This window comes from Scyliorhinus torazame, chromosome 19, assembly GCF_047496885.1.
Source record: "Scyliorhinus torazame isolate Kashiwa2021f chromosome 19, sScyTor2.1, whole genome shotgun sequence".
NCBI lineage: Eukaryota > Metazoa > Chordata > Chondrichthyes > Carcharhiniformes > Scyliorhinidae > Scyliorhinus > Scyliorhinus torazame.
Window position 1 is genome coordinate 42,402,670 of NC_092725.1, and position 16,854 is coordinate 42,419,523.

Below are 16,854 nucleotides of genomic sequence, written 5' to 3' on the forward strand. Positions count from 1 at the left end.
ATAAAGGGTTGGATCCAGACGAACCCATGTTTCTCCCGGTTCTGCCACATAGTGCTGTATGGGGCCCTGCACAGTGCGCTACCAGACAATGTGAGGACTTACACCTCCAAAATTCCAGAGCAAGAGTAGGAAGGCAGTGCAGGTGTCCCCTGCGGTCATCTTCCTGCAAAACAGATATACCGCTTTGGATACTGTTGAGGGAGATGGCTCACCAGGGGGAAGGCAGCAGCAGCCAGGTTAATGGCACCGTGGTTGGCTCTGCTGCGCAGCAGGGCAGGAAGAAGAATGGCAGGGCTATAGTGATAGGGGACTCCAGGATGGTATGTTGCCTCCCTGGTGCAAGGGTCAAGGATGTCTCGGAGCGGCTGCAGGACATTCTTTGGGGGGGGTGGGTGAACAGCCAGCTATCGTGGTGCACATAGGCACCAACGATTTAGGTAAAATACGAGACAGCCCTACAAGCTGAATTCAAAGGTAGTAATCTCAGGATTGCTACCAGTGTGACAAGCTCGTCAGGATAGATGGGATGAATGCGTGGCTCGAGAGATGGTGCAAGAGGGAGGGATTCAAATTCCTGGGGCATTGGAACCGGTTCTGGGGGAGGTGGGACCAGTACTAACCGGACGGTCTGCACCTGGGCAGGACTGGAACCGATGTCCTGGGGGGGGGCGATGTTTGTTCGAGCTGTTGGGGGGGATTTAAACTAATGTGGCAGGGGGATGGGAACCGATGCAGGAAGTCGGATGGTAGTAAAACAGGGACAGAAACAAAAGGCAGTAAGGGGGAAAGTGTAAGGCAGAGAAGCCATAGTCAAAAATCAAAAAGGGCGACAGTACAAGGTACAGTGACAGAGGGGAGCTCAGTGAATAGGCCCAGTAATACTAAAAGGAATAAAACGGGAAGTAAAAACATAAATGGTAAAAACATAAATGGTAAAAACATAAATGGTAAAAACATAAATGGTAAAAACATAAATGGTAAAAACATAAATGGTAAAAACATAAATGGTAAAAACATAAATGGTAAAAACATAAATGGTAAAAACATAAATGGTAAAAACATAAATGGCAGGCTGTTACGTAAAGATATGGGTTCAATGACGAGGAAAATTAGGAGAAAAGTTAAGAGGAAATATAACTTAGGAGAGGTTACTGATCGAGGTGTTAAGATTCAAACCAGACGTATAAAAGCCAACATAAGTATACTTTACCTGAATGCTCGTAGTATTCGGAATAAGGTAAATGAGTTGATGGCGCAAATCATTGTGAATGACTATGATTTAGTGGCCATTACTGAAACATGGTTAAAGGATGGTCACAACTGGGAGTTAAATATCCGAGGTATCAAACTATTCGGAAGGACAGAGTGGATAGTAAGGGAAGTGGTGTAGCTCTGTTATTTAAGGATGGCATCCAGGCAGTAGTAAAGGATGACATCGGTGCTATGGAGGATAAGGTTGAACCATTTGGGTGGAAATACGGAATAGTAAGGCTAAAAAGTCACTGATAGGAGTAGTCAATAGGCCACCAAATAGTAACATTATGGTGGGGCAAAGAAATAACTGATCCAAGTCGAAATGGTACAGCAGTTATGGGGGATTTTAATCTACATGTCGATTGGTTTAACCAGATCGGTCAAGGCAGCCTTGAGGAGGAGTTTATAGAATGTATTTGTGATAGTTTCCTAGAACAGTATGTAATGGAACCTGCGAGGGAACAAGCAGTCCTAGATCTCGTCCTGTGTAATGAGACAGGATTGATTCAGGATCTCATAGTTAGGGATCCTCTCGGAAGGAGCGATCACAATATGGTGGAATTTAAAATACAGATGGAGGGTGAGAAGGTAAAATCAAACACTAGTGTTTTGTGCTTAAACGAAGGGGATTACAATGGGATGAGAGAAGAACTAGCTAAGGTAGACTGGGAGCAAAGACTTTATGATGAAACAGTTGAGGAACGGTGGAGAACCTTCCGAGCGATTTTTTTTTCACAGTGCCCAGCAAAGGTTTATACCAATAAATAGGAAGGACAGTAGAAAGAGGGAAAATCGACCGTGGATATCTAAGGAAACAAGGGAGAGTATCAAATTGGAGGAAAAAGAATACAAAGTGGCAAAGATTAGTGGGAGATGAGAGGACTGGGAAATCTTTAGGGGGCAACAGAAAGCTACTAAAAAAGCTATAAAGACGAGTAAGGTAAATTGAGAGTAAACTTGCTCAGAATATAAAAACTGATAGTAAAAATTTCTACAAATATATAAAACAAAAAAGAGTGGCTAAGGTAAATATTGGTCCTTTAGGGGATGAGAAGGGAGATTTAATAATGGGAGATGAGGAAATGGCTGAGGAACTGAACAGGTTTTTTGGGTTGGTCTTCACAGTGGAAGACACAAATAACATAGCCTCATTTCTATCAGTCACTGGCTATGACAGGTGAGGACCTTGAGATGATTGTTATCACTGAGGAGGTAGTGATGGGCAAGCTAATGGGGCTAATGGTAGACAAGTCTCCTGGCCCTGATGGAATGCATCCCAGAATGCTAAAAGAGATGGCTAGAGAAATTGCAAATGCACTAGTGATAATTTACCAAAATTCACTGGACTCTGGGGTGGTCCCGGCGGATTGGAAATTAGCAAACGTGACACCATTGTTTAAAAAAGGTGGGAGGCAGAAAGTGGGTAATTATAGCTTAACTTCGGTAGTAGGGAAGATGCTGGAATCTGTCATCAAGGAAGAAATAGCGAGGCATCTGGATGGAAATTGTCCCATTGGGCAGACGCAGCATGGGTTCATAAAGGGCAGGGCGTACCTAACTAATTTAGTGGAATTTTTTGAGGACATTACCAGTGCGGTAGATAACGGGGAGCCAATGGATGTGGTATACCTTGATTTCCAGAAAGCCTTTGACAAGGTGCCACACAAAAGGTTGTTGCATAAGATAAAGATGCATAGCATTAAGGGTAAAACAGTAGCATGGATAGAGGATTGGTTAATTAAGAGAAAGCAAAGAGTGGGGATTAATGGGTGTTTCTCTGGTTGGCAATCAGCAGCTAGTGGTGTCACTCAGGGTTCAGTATTGGGCCCACAATTGTTCACAATTTACATAGATGATTTGGAGTTGGGGACCAAGGGCAATGTGTCCCAAGTTTGCAGACGACACTAAGATGAGTGGTAATGCAAAAAGTGCAGAGGATACCGGAAGTCTGCAGAGGGATTTGGATAGGTTAAGTGAATGGGCTAGGGTCTGGCAGATGCAATACAATGTTGATAAATGTGAGGTTATCCATTTTGGTAGGAATAACAGCAAAAGGGATTATTATTTAAATAAAATATTAAAACATGCTGCTATGCAGAGAGACCTGGGTGTGCTAGTGCATGAGTCGCAAAAAGTTGGTTTACAGGTGATTAAGAAGGCGAATGGAATTTTGTCCTTCATTGCCGGAGGGATGGAGTTTAAGACTATGGAGGTTATGCTGCAATTGTATAAGGTGTTGGTGAAGCCACACCTGGAGTATTGTGTTCAGTTTTGGTCTCCTTACTTGAGAAACGATGTACTGGCACTGGAGGGTGTGCAGAGGAGATTCACTTCCAGAGCTGAAGTGGTTGGATTACGAGGAGAGGTTGAGTAGACTGGGACTGTACTCGTTGGATTTAGAAGGATGAGGGGGGATCTTATAGAAACGTATAAGATTATGAAGGGAATAGATAGGATAGATGCCGGCCAGGTTGTTTCCACTGGCGGGTGAAAGCAGAACTAGGGGGCATAGCCTCAAAATAAGGGGAAGTAGATTTAGGACTGAGTTTAGGAGGAATGTCTTCACCCAAAGGGTTGTGAATCTATGGAATTCCTTGCCCAGTGAAGCAGCTCCTTCATTAAATGTTTTTGAGATAAAGATAGATAGTTTTTTGAAGAATAAAGGGATTAAGGGTTATGGTGTTCGGGCTGGAAAGTGGAGCTGAGTCCACAAAAGATCAGCCATGATCTCATTGAATGGCGGAGCAGGCTTGAGGGGCCAGATGGCCTACTCCTGCTCTTAGTTCTTATGTTCTTAGGTCAGTGTGGAGGATGGCACACTTTTTTCTTTTGGGTACCAGGCTGGTTGTAGGTGAAAATATTCACGAATAGACCTTTTGAGTGAGTAAAGAAGCAATTTATTAATTTTCAGAGCTCTGGGAGAAAAGGCCTTTGACTCCCATTGTCTGTGCAGCACCTTTTCTCGCCTGAGCTGAGGTCGCACTGGGTTAATATACAGAAGGAAAGCGGGATTAGTTTGCATTTGCATTTACATATACCGGATCAATTCTGTTTGCGTCACAATTCATATCATGCATCTTCAATGCCGTAAATGGCTACAAGTTAGCTCCTATAGCCTCTAATTGGCAGTTTTCCTTAACCGATCAATTCATTACATAGATAACGGTTACATAAAGTCATTGGGTTAATAGTCCAGTCACGTTGAAACATGTCCTTCCTCATTCCTTGCTCGTTTCTCAATTTGGGGCCCCTTTGTCAGTTACAAGTAGCTAAGAATACAGGCATTGGGCAAAGGTTGCCAACGGCTCATTGTCCCTCCGGATGCATCTGGTTGTGGATCACTTGTTTTGCACAAAGCTTTACTACTTCAGCAGCAGACACTGAGAATAACATAGGGTCAAGAACATTGACAGAGTCCATTTTGTATCAGGCGGCATCCATTTTGTATCTTCTGTTGTCCGTTCGGAATTCCACCTCTTCAGGCCCGTCTGTTGGTCCTTGGACATCCCGATGTCCAAAGCTGACCACATCCATCTCGATATTTCCCCGTCTGGGACGTCATGTTCGTTGATATGGGGGACAGGCACGTCGGAGGGGTTTCTTTGCGCTAGTAATTCATCGCAGACTTCCTTGTTCTGCACAGGTACGACTAGTAGGACCTGTCCCAATATTCTAGTACAACATGGCTTTACTATGCTTATAAGACAGCAAAAAAGCAAACACATAACAGCAATTATGTTCCCCATCCTCCTCCAAAAGGCCAATGGAGCCAGCCATTACACCCCCCCCAATCCAAGGCCTTGCTTAAAGTCATTGAGTTGTTTTTTTAATGCGTCAATAGCTTCCGTGATATTGTAAGACTCATCAGTTCTTGAAAGTGTGGATGAGCAGAGGGATCTAGGTGTCCATGTACATAGATCCCTGAAAGTTGCCACCCAGGTTGATTGGGTTGTGAAGAAGGCCTATGGAGTGTTGGCCTTTATTGGTAGAGGGATTGAGTTCCGGAGTCAGGAGGTCATGTTGCAGCTGTACAGAACTCTGGTACGGTCGCATTTGGAGTATTGCGTACAGTTCTGGTCACCGCATTATAGGAAGGACGTGGAGGCTTTGGAGCGGGTGCAGAGGAGATTTACCAGGATGTTGCCTGGTATGGAGGGAAAATCTTATGAGGAAAGGCTGATGGACTTGAGGTTGTTTTCGTTGGAGAGAAGAAGGTTAAGAGGAGACTTAATAGAGGCATACAAAATGATCAGGGGGTTGGATAGGGTGGACAGTGAGAGCCTTCTCCCGCGGATGGAAATGGCTGGCACGAGGGGACATAGCTTTAAACTGAGGGGTAAATAGATATAGGACAGAGGTCAGAGGTAGGTTCTTTACGCAAAGAGTAGTGAGGCCGTGGAATGCCCTACCTGCTACAGTAGTGAACTCGCCAACATTGAGGGCATTTAAAAGTTTATTGGATAAACATATGGATGATAATGGCATAGTGCAGGTTAGATGGCTTTTGTTTCGGTGCAACATCGTGGGCCGAAGGGCCTGTACTGTGCTGTATTGTTCTATGTTCTACGTTCTATGTTCTATGTAAGTGCAGTTGATGACCCACCCAGACGGCATTGAGTTCTGTCCAAAAGTTTACATTCTGGCTTCAGGGCTGAAGTTTTCCCAGGACGGTTATAATCTGTTGTCTTTCTCCCGGGGTGAATGGTTTGTAACTGGCGGTCGGGTTTGCAAGGTACCCCCTCGGCTCACGGGTGCCACATCGACCGCCTCCTATACTATCATATGGGGGCAGGGAGGTCGTCTCTGGACACGGCCCCATTTTTCCCCCCCTCATGCAATTTATACTCTTAATTCCTTTATGATTTTTGTTTGACATTTCACTTTCGTCTCTATTTCTGTCGTCTTCTGTTTTACCACGTTTACTTGTCCCGCCAATTGATGTACCACAAGTACCCCTGTTTTCTTGGTGTTGTCTTTAGTTTGTTTTGTCAACCAATCTCTCTGGAGTTCCAAAGTATGTGATACGTCCCAGCCGTCCTTCTGTATCTTTTTAATTAACGACTGTCTGTCTGTCTGATAAGAGTTTATCAGGGAGCCCGGGGACCCCCTTTTAACTTTTTCCGCAGCCATTATTAATTTACCTACCGTCCCTGTGTGATTGGAGAATGTTTATATCTAGACAGTCCCCCTATTCTTTCCTACCGAGAATACACGGACTTCGTATAGTACCCACGTACTCACGGCGAGGTTCTCAGAGGTCCGTCAGCGTCCTCCTCCGTCCCGAGAAGGTCTTGCCTCCTCGGGCGGATTCCATAACACACCCCTTTTCTCTCCGATGCCTGTTTACCTGATGAGGGCCTCACAACATCGTTCTTTAACATACCTCCATCAATCACCTCTCTCACCTGTAAACAATCTCATTTGTTAATTCTCAACGCGGCAGTATCACATTACAGTTAAACCAATTAGGTCACTTCTCTCACTCGTATGCAAAGAACAAAGAAAAATTACAGCACAGGAACAGGCCCTTCGGCCCTCCCAGCCTGCGCCGATCCAGATCCTTTATCTAAACCTGTCTTCTATTTTCCAAGGATCAACTTCCCTCTGTTCCCCGCCCATTCATATATCTGTCTAGATGCATCTTAAATGATGCTATCGTGCCCGCCTCTACCACCTCCGCTGGCACCCACCACCCTCTGCGTAAAAAACTTTCCATGCACATCTCCCTTAAACTTTCCCCCACTCACCTTGAAATCGTGACCCCTTGTAATTGACTCTTGGAAAAAGCTTGTTGCTATCCACCCTGTCCATACCTCATAATTTTGTAGACCTCAATCAGGTCCCCCCTCAACCTTCGTCTACTATTTTGGTTCTTCCATTGCCACGTCCTGATCAGTCTCTAATTTCTGGGTGGTTAAAGTTTGAACTACTCACCCCGTTCACTGACCCGAACGTCGTCTCAGTTCCATGCTGACTACGCCATAGTGTAGGTGAAAATATTCACAAATAGACCTTTTGAGTGAGTAAAGAAGCAATTTATTAATTTTCAGAGCTCTGGGAGAAAAGGCCTTTGACCCCCACGGTCTGTGCAGCACCTTTTCTCTCCTGAGCTGAGGTCGCACTGGGTTAATACAGAAGGAAAGCTGGATTAGTTTGCGTTCGCATTTACATATACCCAATTAATTCTGTTTGCGTCACAATTCATAACATGCATCTTCAATGCCGTAAATGGCTACAAGTTAGCTCCTATAGCCTCTAATTGGCAGCTTGCCTTACCCAATCAATTCATTACATAGATAATGGTTACATAAAGTCATGGGTTCAATAGTCCAGCCACGTTGAAACATGTCCTTCCTCATTCCTTGCTAGTTCCTCAATTTGGGGCCCCTTTGTCAGTTACAAGTAGCTAAGAATACAGACATTGGGCAAAGGTTGCCAACGGCTCATTGTCCCTCTGGATGCACCTGGTTGTGGATCACTTGTTTTGCACAAAGCTTTACTACTTCAGCAGCAGACACTGAGAATAACATAGGGTCAAGAACATTGACAGAGTCCATTTTGTATCAGGCGGCATCCATTTTGTATCTTCTGTCGTCCGTTCGGAATTCTACCTCTTCACTGGTCGTAACAGAACTTGCCACAGGACTTCCATAACAAACAACTGCAGTTACGTTTGGTGGTCGGGCATCGACTTGGATATTGAGAAGTTGGCCCAACAATGCAGGCCATGCCGGGAACACCAGAAAGCTCCACCAGCGGTGCCTTTGCACCCTTGGAAATGGCCGGGCTGACCATGCCAGTCCTTTTTAGGGATCAATAGTCCTGATCATTTTCGATGCTCAGAATTGGCTCGAATCAGAGGATGCAGGCAGTTACTGCAAGGGCGACTGTGGACTGCCATGTGCTACACCTTCAGCACACATGTTATCTTGGAGGTGCTGGTCTCCTTCAGTGGAGCTGCTTTCACTGGTGCGGAGTTCGAGGCATTCCTGGCTGTGTATGGGATCCGCCATGTGAGGACCCATATCACCCAGCCTCAAAAGGGCGGTCCAGACATTTAAGAGGGGAATGAAGAAGTTGACCAACAGAAACTAGGAAACCCGATTGGCCTGTTCTCTGGACCATGCCGCATACGACCACAGAGGTGGCACCGGCTGAGCTACTCATGAGTCAATGTATGTATGTCAACGCCTCCAGACGTGGTTAAGCTTGGGCATTCTGGACATCGGGAAGAAGGTTCAGCACGGTCAAGAGCAGTCCAAAGCCGTTGAGGGCCGTCGGTGTCTGCTTCACCGTTTCATTCCTGGGGATGCCATCTATGTCCAGAATTTCGGTGATGGAGCCACGTGGCTCCCGGTGATCATGCTATGCCAAACGGCGCCGGTTTCTTGCCCTGTACAGGCATTCAGCCGGGACTCTAACCGCCATGTGGACCACATCTGTGGCCGACTCCAAGAATTGCCAGCGCTTGCCACCGGCACCTAGATTAGGCAGATCCCTCAACCACAACCTCTGCTGCATCTGGTGTTCCCTCCAACTGTCGATGGTGTCATGTGAGAGTACCTTTGAGAAATGGGTGTTTGGGAAATGTACCTTTTAAGAAATGGGTGTTTATCAGTGATGTCAGAGTATGGGTGGAGCTGGGCTGTCTGTCAGCTTTTTACTTTCGTTTTAGGTTGTTTGCTGCAGGGTGTGTTTTAGTTTCGTTTTCAGTGTTGGAGCTGAAGCCAGACAAAGCAGGTGTACTGCTGTTCTCTCTGCCATGAAAAGACTGTCACTTAATCATTTGGTGAATTCAGAATTATAAGTGTTTTCAGCAGTGAATGTAAACCTGATGTGCTTCTGTTAAAAGGTGATTCCCTTTGTCTTGATGTTGTTTGGGAAATTATTAAGGGTTACTTGGTGTTGTATTCTTTGGGGGTTGTATTTGAATTGATGGTTGCTAAGATGTTCACTGTTTCAAAAAGGTTAACTTGAGTTCATAGAATAAACATTGTTTTGCTTTAAAAATTACTTTTCCATTTCTGCTATACCACACCTGTAGAGTGGGCTGTGTGCTCCCCATACCACAATCTATCATGGGTCAGGTGAACTCCATGATACACTTTGGGGTTCTCTAAACCCTGGCCCATAACAATGGCCAGGAAGCCGAGATGCCCAACGCTGTTTTCTCGGATCCTGACTCTGACTCCAACGTGGGCGTTAAACTGCAGGAAGACACAGATCTGCGGCCATCATTAACACATAACGAGTATGAACTCCCCTGGTAATTGGGGGCTGAGCTTCCCCACTCAACATTGAAGACTTACAGTATAAAATCCCCAGCCTGGACATAAGAACATAAGAACATAAGAACTAGGAGCAGGAGTAGGCCATCTGGCCCCTCGAGCCTGCTCCACCATTCAATGAGATCATGGCTGATCTTTTGTGGACTCAGCTCCACTTTCCAGCCCGAACACCATAACCCTTAATCCCTTTATTCTTCAAAAAACTATCTATCTTTATCATAAAAACATTGAATGAAGGAGCCTCTACTGCTTCACTGGGCAAAGAATTCCATAGATTCACAACCCTTTGGGTGAAGAAGTTCCTCCTAAACTCAGTCCTAAATCTACTTCCCTTTATTTTGAGGCTATGCCCCCTAGTTCTGCTTTCACCCGCCAGTGGAAATAACCTGCCCGCATCTATCCTATCTATTCCCTTCATAATTTTATATGTTTCTATAAGATCCCCCCTCATCCTTCTAAATTCCAATGAGTACAGTCCCAGTCTACTCAACCTCTCCTCGTAATCCAACCCCTTCAGCTCTGGGATTAACCTAGTGAATCTCCTCTGCACACCCTCCAGTGCCAGTATGTCCTTTCTCAAGTAGGGAGACCAAAACTGAACACAATACTCCAGGCGTGGCCTCACTAACACCTTATACAATTGCAGCAGAACCTCCCTAGTCTTAAACTCCATCCCTCTAGCAATGAAGGACAAAATTCCATTTGCCTTCTTAATCACGTGTTGCACCTGAAAACCAACTTTTTGCGACTCATGCACTAGCACACCCAGGTCTCTCTGCACAGCAGCATATTTTAATATTTTATCATTTAAATAATAATCCCTTTTGCTGTTATTCCTACCAAAATGGATAACCTCACATTTGTCAACATTGTATTCCATCTGCCAGACCCTAGCCCATTCACTTAGCCTGTCCAAATCCCTCTGCAGACTTCCAGTATCCTCTGCACTTTTTGCTTTACCACTTATCTTAGTGTCGTCTGCAAACTTGGACACATTGCCCTTGGTCCCCAACTCCAAATCATCTATGTAAATTGTGAATAGTTGTGGGCCCAACACTGATCTCTGAGGGACACCACTAGCTGCTGATTGTCAACCAGAGAAACACCCATTAATCCCCACTCTTTGCTTTCTATTAATTAACCAATCCTCTATCCATGCTACTACTTTCCCCTTAATGCCATGCATCTTTATCATATGCAACAATCTTTTGTGTGGCACCTTGTCAAAGGCTTTCTGGAAATCCAGATATACCACATCCAATGGCTCCCCGTTATCTACCGCACTGTTAATATCCTCAGAAAATTCCACTAAATTAGTTAGGCACGACCTGCCCTTTATGAACCCATGCTGCGTCTGTCCAATGGGACAATTTCCATCCAGATGCCTCGCTATTTCTTCCTTGATGATAGATTCCAGCATCTTCCCTACTACCGAAGTTAAGCTCACTGGCCTATAATTACCCGCTTTCTGCCTACCTCCTTTTTTAAACAGTGGTGTCACGTTTGCTAATTTCCAATCCGCCGGGACCACCCCAGAGTCCAGTGAATTTTGGTAAATTATCACTAGTGCATTTGCAATTTCCCTAGCCATCTCTTTTAGCACTCTGGGATGTATTCCATCAGGTCCATGAGACTTGTCTACCTTTAGCCCCATTAGCTTGCCCATCACTACCTCCTTGGTGATCACAATCCTCTCAAGGTCCTCACCTGTCATAGCCTCATTTCCATCAGTCACTGGCATGTTATTTGTGCCTTCCACTGTGAAGACCGACCCAAAAAACCTGTTCAGTTCCTCAACCATTTCCTCATCTCCCATTATTAAATCTCCCTTCTCATCCTCTAAAGGACCAATATTTACCTTAGCCACTCTTTTTTTTTTGTTTTATATATTTGTAGAAACTTTTACTATCTGTTTTTATATTCTGAGCAAGTTTACTCTCCTAATCTATCTTACTCTTCTTTATAGCTTTTTTAGTAGCTTTCTGTTGCCCCCTATAGATTTCCCAGTCCTCTAGCCTCCCACTAATCTTTGCTACTTTGCATGTTTTTTCCTTCAATTTGATTCTCTCCCTTATTTCCTTAGATATCCACGGTTGATTTTTCCCTCTTTTTACCGTACTTCCTTTTTGTTGGTATGAACCTTTGCTGAGCACTGTGAAAAATCACTTGGAAGGTTCTCCACTGTTCCTCAACTGTTTCACTATAAAGTCTTTGCTCCCAGTCTACCTTAGCTAGTTCTTCTCTCATCCCATTGTAATCTCCTTTGTTTAAGCACAAAACACTAGTGCTTGATTTTACCTTCTCACCCTCCATCTGTATTTTAAATTCCACCATATTGTGATCGCTCCTTCCGAGAGGATCCCTAACTATGAGATCATGAATCAATCCTGTCTCATTACACAGGACCAGATCTAGGACCGCTTGTTCCCTCGTAGGTTCCATTACATACTGTTCTAGGAAACTATCACGGATACATTCTATAAACTCCTCCTCAAGGCTACCTTGACCGACCTAGTTAAACCAATCAACATGTAGATTTAAATCCCCCATGATAACTGCTGTACCATTTCTACATGCATCTGTTATTTCTTTGTTTATTGCCTGGCCCACCATCATGTTACTATTTGGTGGCCTATAGATTACTCCTATCAGTGACTTTTTCGCCTTACTATTCCTGATTTCCACCCATTCCACCTATTGATATAGGTGGCGATAGGTGACCCTTCGGTGTGTGGGCGTGGATCTTTTTATTTAAAAAAAAAAAAAAAATTCCAATAAAGGGCAATTTAGCGTGGCCAAACCAACTACCCTGCACATCTTTGGGTTTTGGTGGTGAGACCCACGCAGACAAGGGGAGAATGTGAAAACTCCACACGGCCAGTGATCAAGGCCGGGATTCAACCCATGCTGCCCCTGTGCCACCCTGCCCTTGGATTCTACAGTAGCATCAGAGAAGCTGAGTTATGATCTTTATTAGTGTCACAAGTAGTATTATATTAACACTGCAATGAAGTTATTGTGAAAATTCCCTCGTCGCCACACTCTGGCACCTGTTCGGGTACACTGAGGGAGAATTCAGAATGTCCAATTCACCTAACAAGCACATCTTTCTGGACTTGTGGAAGGAAACTGGAGAACCCGGAGGAAACCCACGCAGACACGGGGAGAATATGCAGACTCCGCATATTTATGCCATGGGAGTGTCCCTTTAAGAAATGTTTTTGTCTTATCCACATGGCTTCAGTGATGTCATTGTGTTGGTGGAACTGGGCTGTGGATCTGAGTTTTTACTTTTGCTTTGAGTTTGGACTGGTTTGAACTGCACAAGTTGAAAGAAATGTCTCTCTATCTTCATTTTACAAGCTGTTTTCAGACTGCTTGATAACTTAAAAGAGATAATTGCTTTTTGGAAGGAATTCAAACCTGTTTGGAAAGAGGAACAAGAGCATCAATGACAAGTCTTATATCAGTAAGAATGCCGTGTGCTGGGCCACACCTTTGAAAACCTGTTTCTGGTTTTACTTAGATTTTGTTATTGAGTTGGAACAGTTAAGGGGGAATTCATTAAGGGTTATACTTAGATTGCTGTAGCTGTGTGGGGTCTTTGTTTGTAGTTGATAACAATTCTGTGTTTATACAAATGTTAACTAAATTCGTAGAATACAGCTTGGTTTTTGACTAAAAGTGCCTCAGATCTCTGTTGAAAAACACCTGAAAGGCAGGCTCTTGTGTGCAACATAACCAAAATCAATAAACAGTTCTCAGTCAGGTGAACTCCATAATATACTTTGGTGTTTTCTAAACTATGGCCCATAACAAGTGATCCAAGCCAGGAATCGAACCCGGGTCACTGCCGCTGTGAAGCAACAGTGCTAACCATTGCTACTGAAGACCCTTCATCAGAACTGAAAAAATGTTATTCAATCGAATCTCACAAATTTCATTATTTTGCAGCATTTTCCCATCATGCCCAATCTTGGCTGCAAGGTGTCAAGTCAACTTTTAATTTGTTAGATAATGAACTTGAAGACATGCATTGTCAGTGACTGATGGAGAGGATGTACAAAGTTAACTGATTGTTTACAGGTTTTCTTTGTGTAAGTTGAATTTGGAAGGGGCAGGAAGAGAGACCTGTTCTTATGGTTCTGACAACAGTTCACAGGAGCAACCTACATTAGTCGTACCTCAACTCTTTTGTCGACTGATTATTAAGGCGGGGCAAAGATACCTTGGACAACTTACAGGTCCTATCCCAATTGTGTACTTCCATTATCTGGGATGTCGGTAAGCTCAGTTGGATGGAGGCTGGTTTGTGATGCAGAGCAATGCCAACAGCGTGGTTTCAATTCCTGTACTAGCTGAGGTTACTGTGAAGGTCCAGTCTTCTCAACCTGGTCCCTCGCCTGAGGTGTGATGACCACCAGTTAAATCACCAGTCAGTTCTCAAAGGGGAGAGCATTCTATGGTCCTCTGGGACTGCAACTTTCATTCATTTCACTTCCATATTCAGCACTTTTGTCTTGCAAAGCGATGGCCAATATTTTTATCTGAGACCATGGTGGTGGAAGCCGCTCTGTCGTTTTCCTTAACTTGCGTAAGTTGGCCATGCTTCACCACTGGAAGGGAGGTGGTTGAGAAGACGAGCCAAGTGTTTCCACTTCATTTGTTATCCACACAGCTGTGGCCTTGGCAAACCCTGATTTCAGAATTATGGGTCAAGTTGCTAGTAAATGTTGATCCAGACATATGATGTTTCACCAGAGCTGGTCATCAGCCTGAGATTTTAACTCTGTTTCTCCATCCTTTGCTGCTTGATCTCCTGAGCTTTCAGTTTTATTTCTGATTTTTGGCATTGGCAGAATTTACTTATGTACAAGGGAAACATATTTTTTTCCTGATTTCCACCCCACCCCAGGAAGCTGAAGAGGTTACTTCAAGTCAATTTTATTCTCTTGTCATTTTTATTTCCAGGATATATGAGATGGAGAAGCGACTCAAGACTCCAGAACTTTTCAAATTTCCATATTTTGAGGCAATTTGTTGGTATGTGGCAAACAGCCTTCGGGAAACACTAAAAGGTAGAGGAACCCAATGAGAATTGAAGAACAAAATATGATATTTAATTATTTCTGTGATGCATCAAATTTTAGCACACTCTTCTACTGGTGAAATTGTGAAAGCTTTTTTGTGCCACAGCAATGGAAGTGTTTTCTCATTTCCAAACAACTGCTGTGAAATTTAGGGGAGCATTTTGGCAAGTGGTAATATCTCTGCTAGAAATTGACAATATGAGCACCTTGTTGATCTCTAAAATTCTCCCCTTAATTGAAAATTCTTGAACTGTTTGATTTATTTGGAGAGCATTAAATTTTATTGTTAGGGTTGATGAATGTACAGGATCTCTAGATTCACTTTTCATGCGGAGAAGTGTGAGATAGTATATTCTGGGAGGAGAAATATACACTAAATGGTGACATTTTATAAGGAACAGGGAGATTGATTCTGATACAGAGAACTTTAGAGAACATCTTGTTATTTATAGGATCCCAAATTCAATAGATGGGACATTGCTCAACCGACGAGAAGGATAACCAAATCAAAACAAATAATGAGTTAAGCAACAGGTTTAAGTATCTTGCTTTTGGCATCGAGAGGCTGTCTGAGAAATTCACAAAGATAATACTGGGGGAAGTGACTTTTATTGGAAATAAAGGTTAGACAAAGACCAGGTCAAATTGCATGTTATATTTGTAAGGGTTAATAGGGAGTGTGCTATGGAGTGATTGGTTGGACAGTGTGTCAGTTCTCCATCTTTTTTATTGAAACATTTTCTTACAAATGATTTAATGGTTAAAAAATAGTTGGTATTGTCTTTTGTGGCAAAATTACTTTTGAATTTTTTGATTTTGTGTTTAGAAATGAGAGAGGATCGCAGTCAGCCTCCGGAATATCTCGTGGAAGGAATCAAGGCACTAATCCCTGCACTTAAATACTGGATTCAGAAAGAGGTAACAGAGCTTTATTCAATGTACAGATTAAATAGATATAATGAAGACAAAATCCTGCATATTCTGGAATTCTGAAATACAAACAAAACTGCAGGAAATACTCCACAAAGTAGAGAGAGAAATATGTCAGGTGGTTGAACTGTCAGCATAGCAGAAGTGTTGGGTAAACTTCCAATCCTTGAGATACTGAGGGAAGTGCCAGATGATTGGAAAGTAAATGTGACACCCTTTTGTTAAAGAAAGGGTGTAAGCGACTTGTTACGACTGTAGCAGATGTTACTGTCTGAGCAAGCCAATTCCAGAGGGAAACCTGTCTTACTGATTGCAACCTTTGTCTTGTATTCTGCAAATAAGGAGAGACCTACCGATTCCAGGAACACTTTTGGAATTTTTAAAATTAAAGTTCTTTTTTAATAAGTTGGCTGAAGCACCACACAAGATTAAAGTTAACAATTAAAATGGTCTTAAAACCTCCCTGAAACAATGCACTTAGTCACAACAGACAAGTAAACACCTTATTGGCGATGCTCTCTTATTGATTTGTAACCTTAATTCAATGCTAGTGAACCGTTGTCACTTTAAGAAAGTTATGCCACACAACTTCCCAACTCTTCCAATCCAAGAAAATTCAGAAACAAGACTGCTTTCTGAAACCGACTTTCTGATTTTGAGATGGCTGCTTCAGATTTTGCCTCTTTGCACAAAGCTGGTACGAGAATATGTTTCCCCTGCAGCCATCTCCGCTCAACATCTTTGCTTAAATATCCTTTTTTCCTTTCAGAATCGATTCCATTGTTCTCTCATTCTCTTTGAACTCCACTTTTCCAAAATATAAAAAAATTGGCATGTTTTCCTATTGCCCCCCTTCCCCCCCTTCGCGTCAAATAGAATTTAATAACCTATCATGCTGATGGATTAAAATCCTGAATTACATGTTGACATATTGAACTTTTAAATAAGACTTGGGTAGGGGCTGGTTTAGCACACTGGGCTAAATCGCTGGCTTTTAAGGCAGGCCAGCAGCACGGTTCAATTCCCGTATCAGCCTCCCCGAACAGGCACCGGAATGTGGCGAGTAGGAGCTTTTCACAGTAACTTCATTGAAGCCTACTTGTGACAATAAGCGATTTTCATTTCAAATGGGACATGGTGGCTGATTATGTAAATTGAGGGACTGTCTGAATTGCTTCTGTATGGATTATGCGAAGACCTTTTTTTTTTCTTTTTTTAAATTTAGAGTACCCCAATTCATTTTTTCCAATTAAGGGGCAATTTAGCAACTCCAATCCACATTTTTGGGTTGT

At 43.3% G+C, this 16,854-nt stretch overlaps 1 protein-coding gene across 1 annotated transcript in view; it reads left to right on the top strand.

The window, feature by feature from the left end:
• LOC140396664 (lysine-specific demethylase 7B-like) overlaps positions 1-16,854 on the top strand; it is a 419,959-nt gene that overhangs the window by 52,097 nt on the left and 351,008 nt on the right. Inside the window, exons 8-9 of the mRNA XM_072485460.1 lie at positions 14,514-14,620; positions 15,459-15,550. Coding sequence (XP_072341561.1) covers positions 14,514-14,620; positions 15,459-15,550 — 199 coding nt within the window. The remainder of the gene's footprint in view (positions 1-14,513; positions 14,621-15,458; positions 15,551-16,854) is intronic.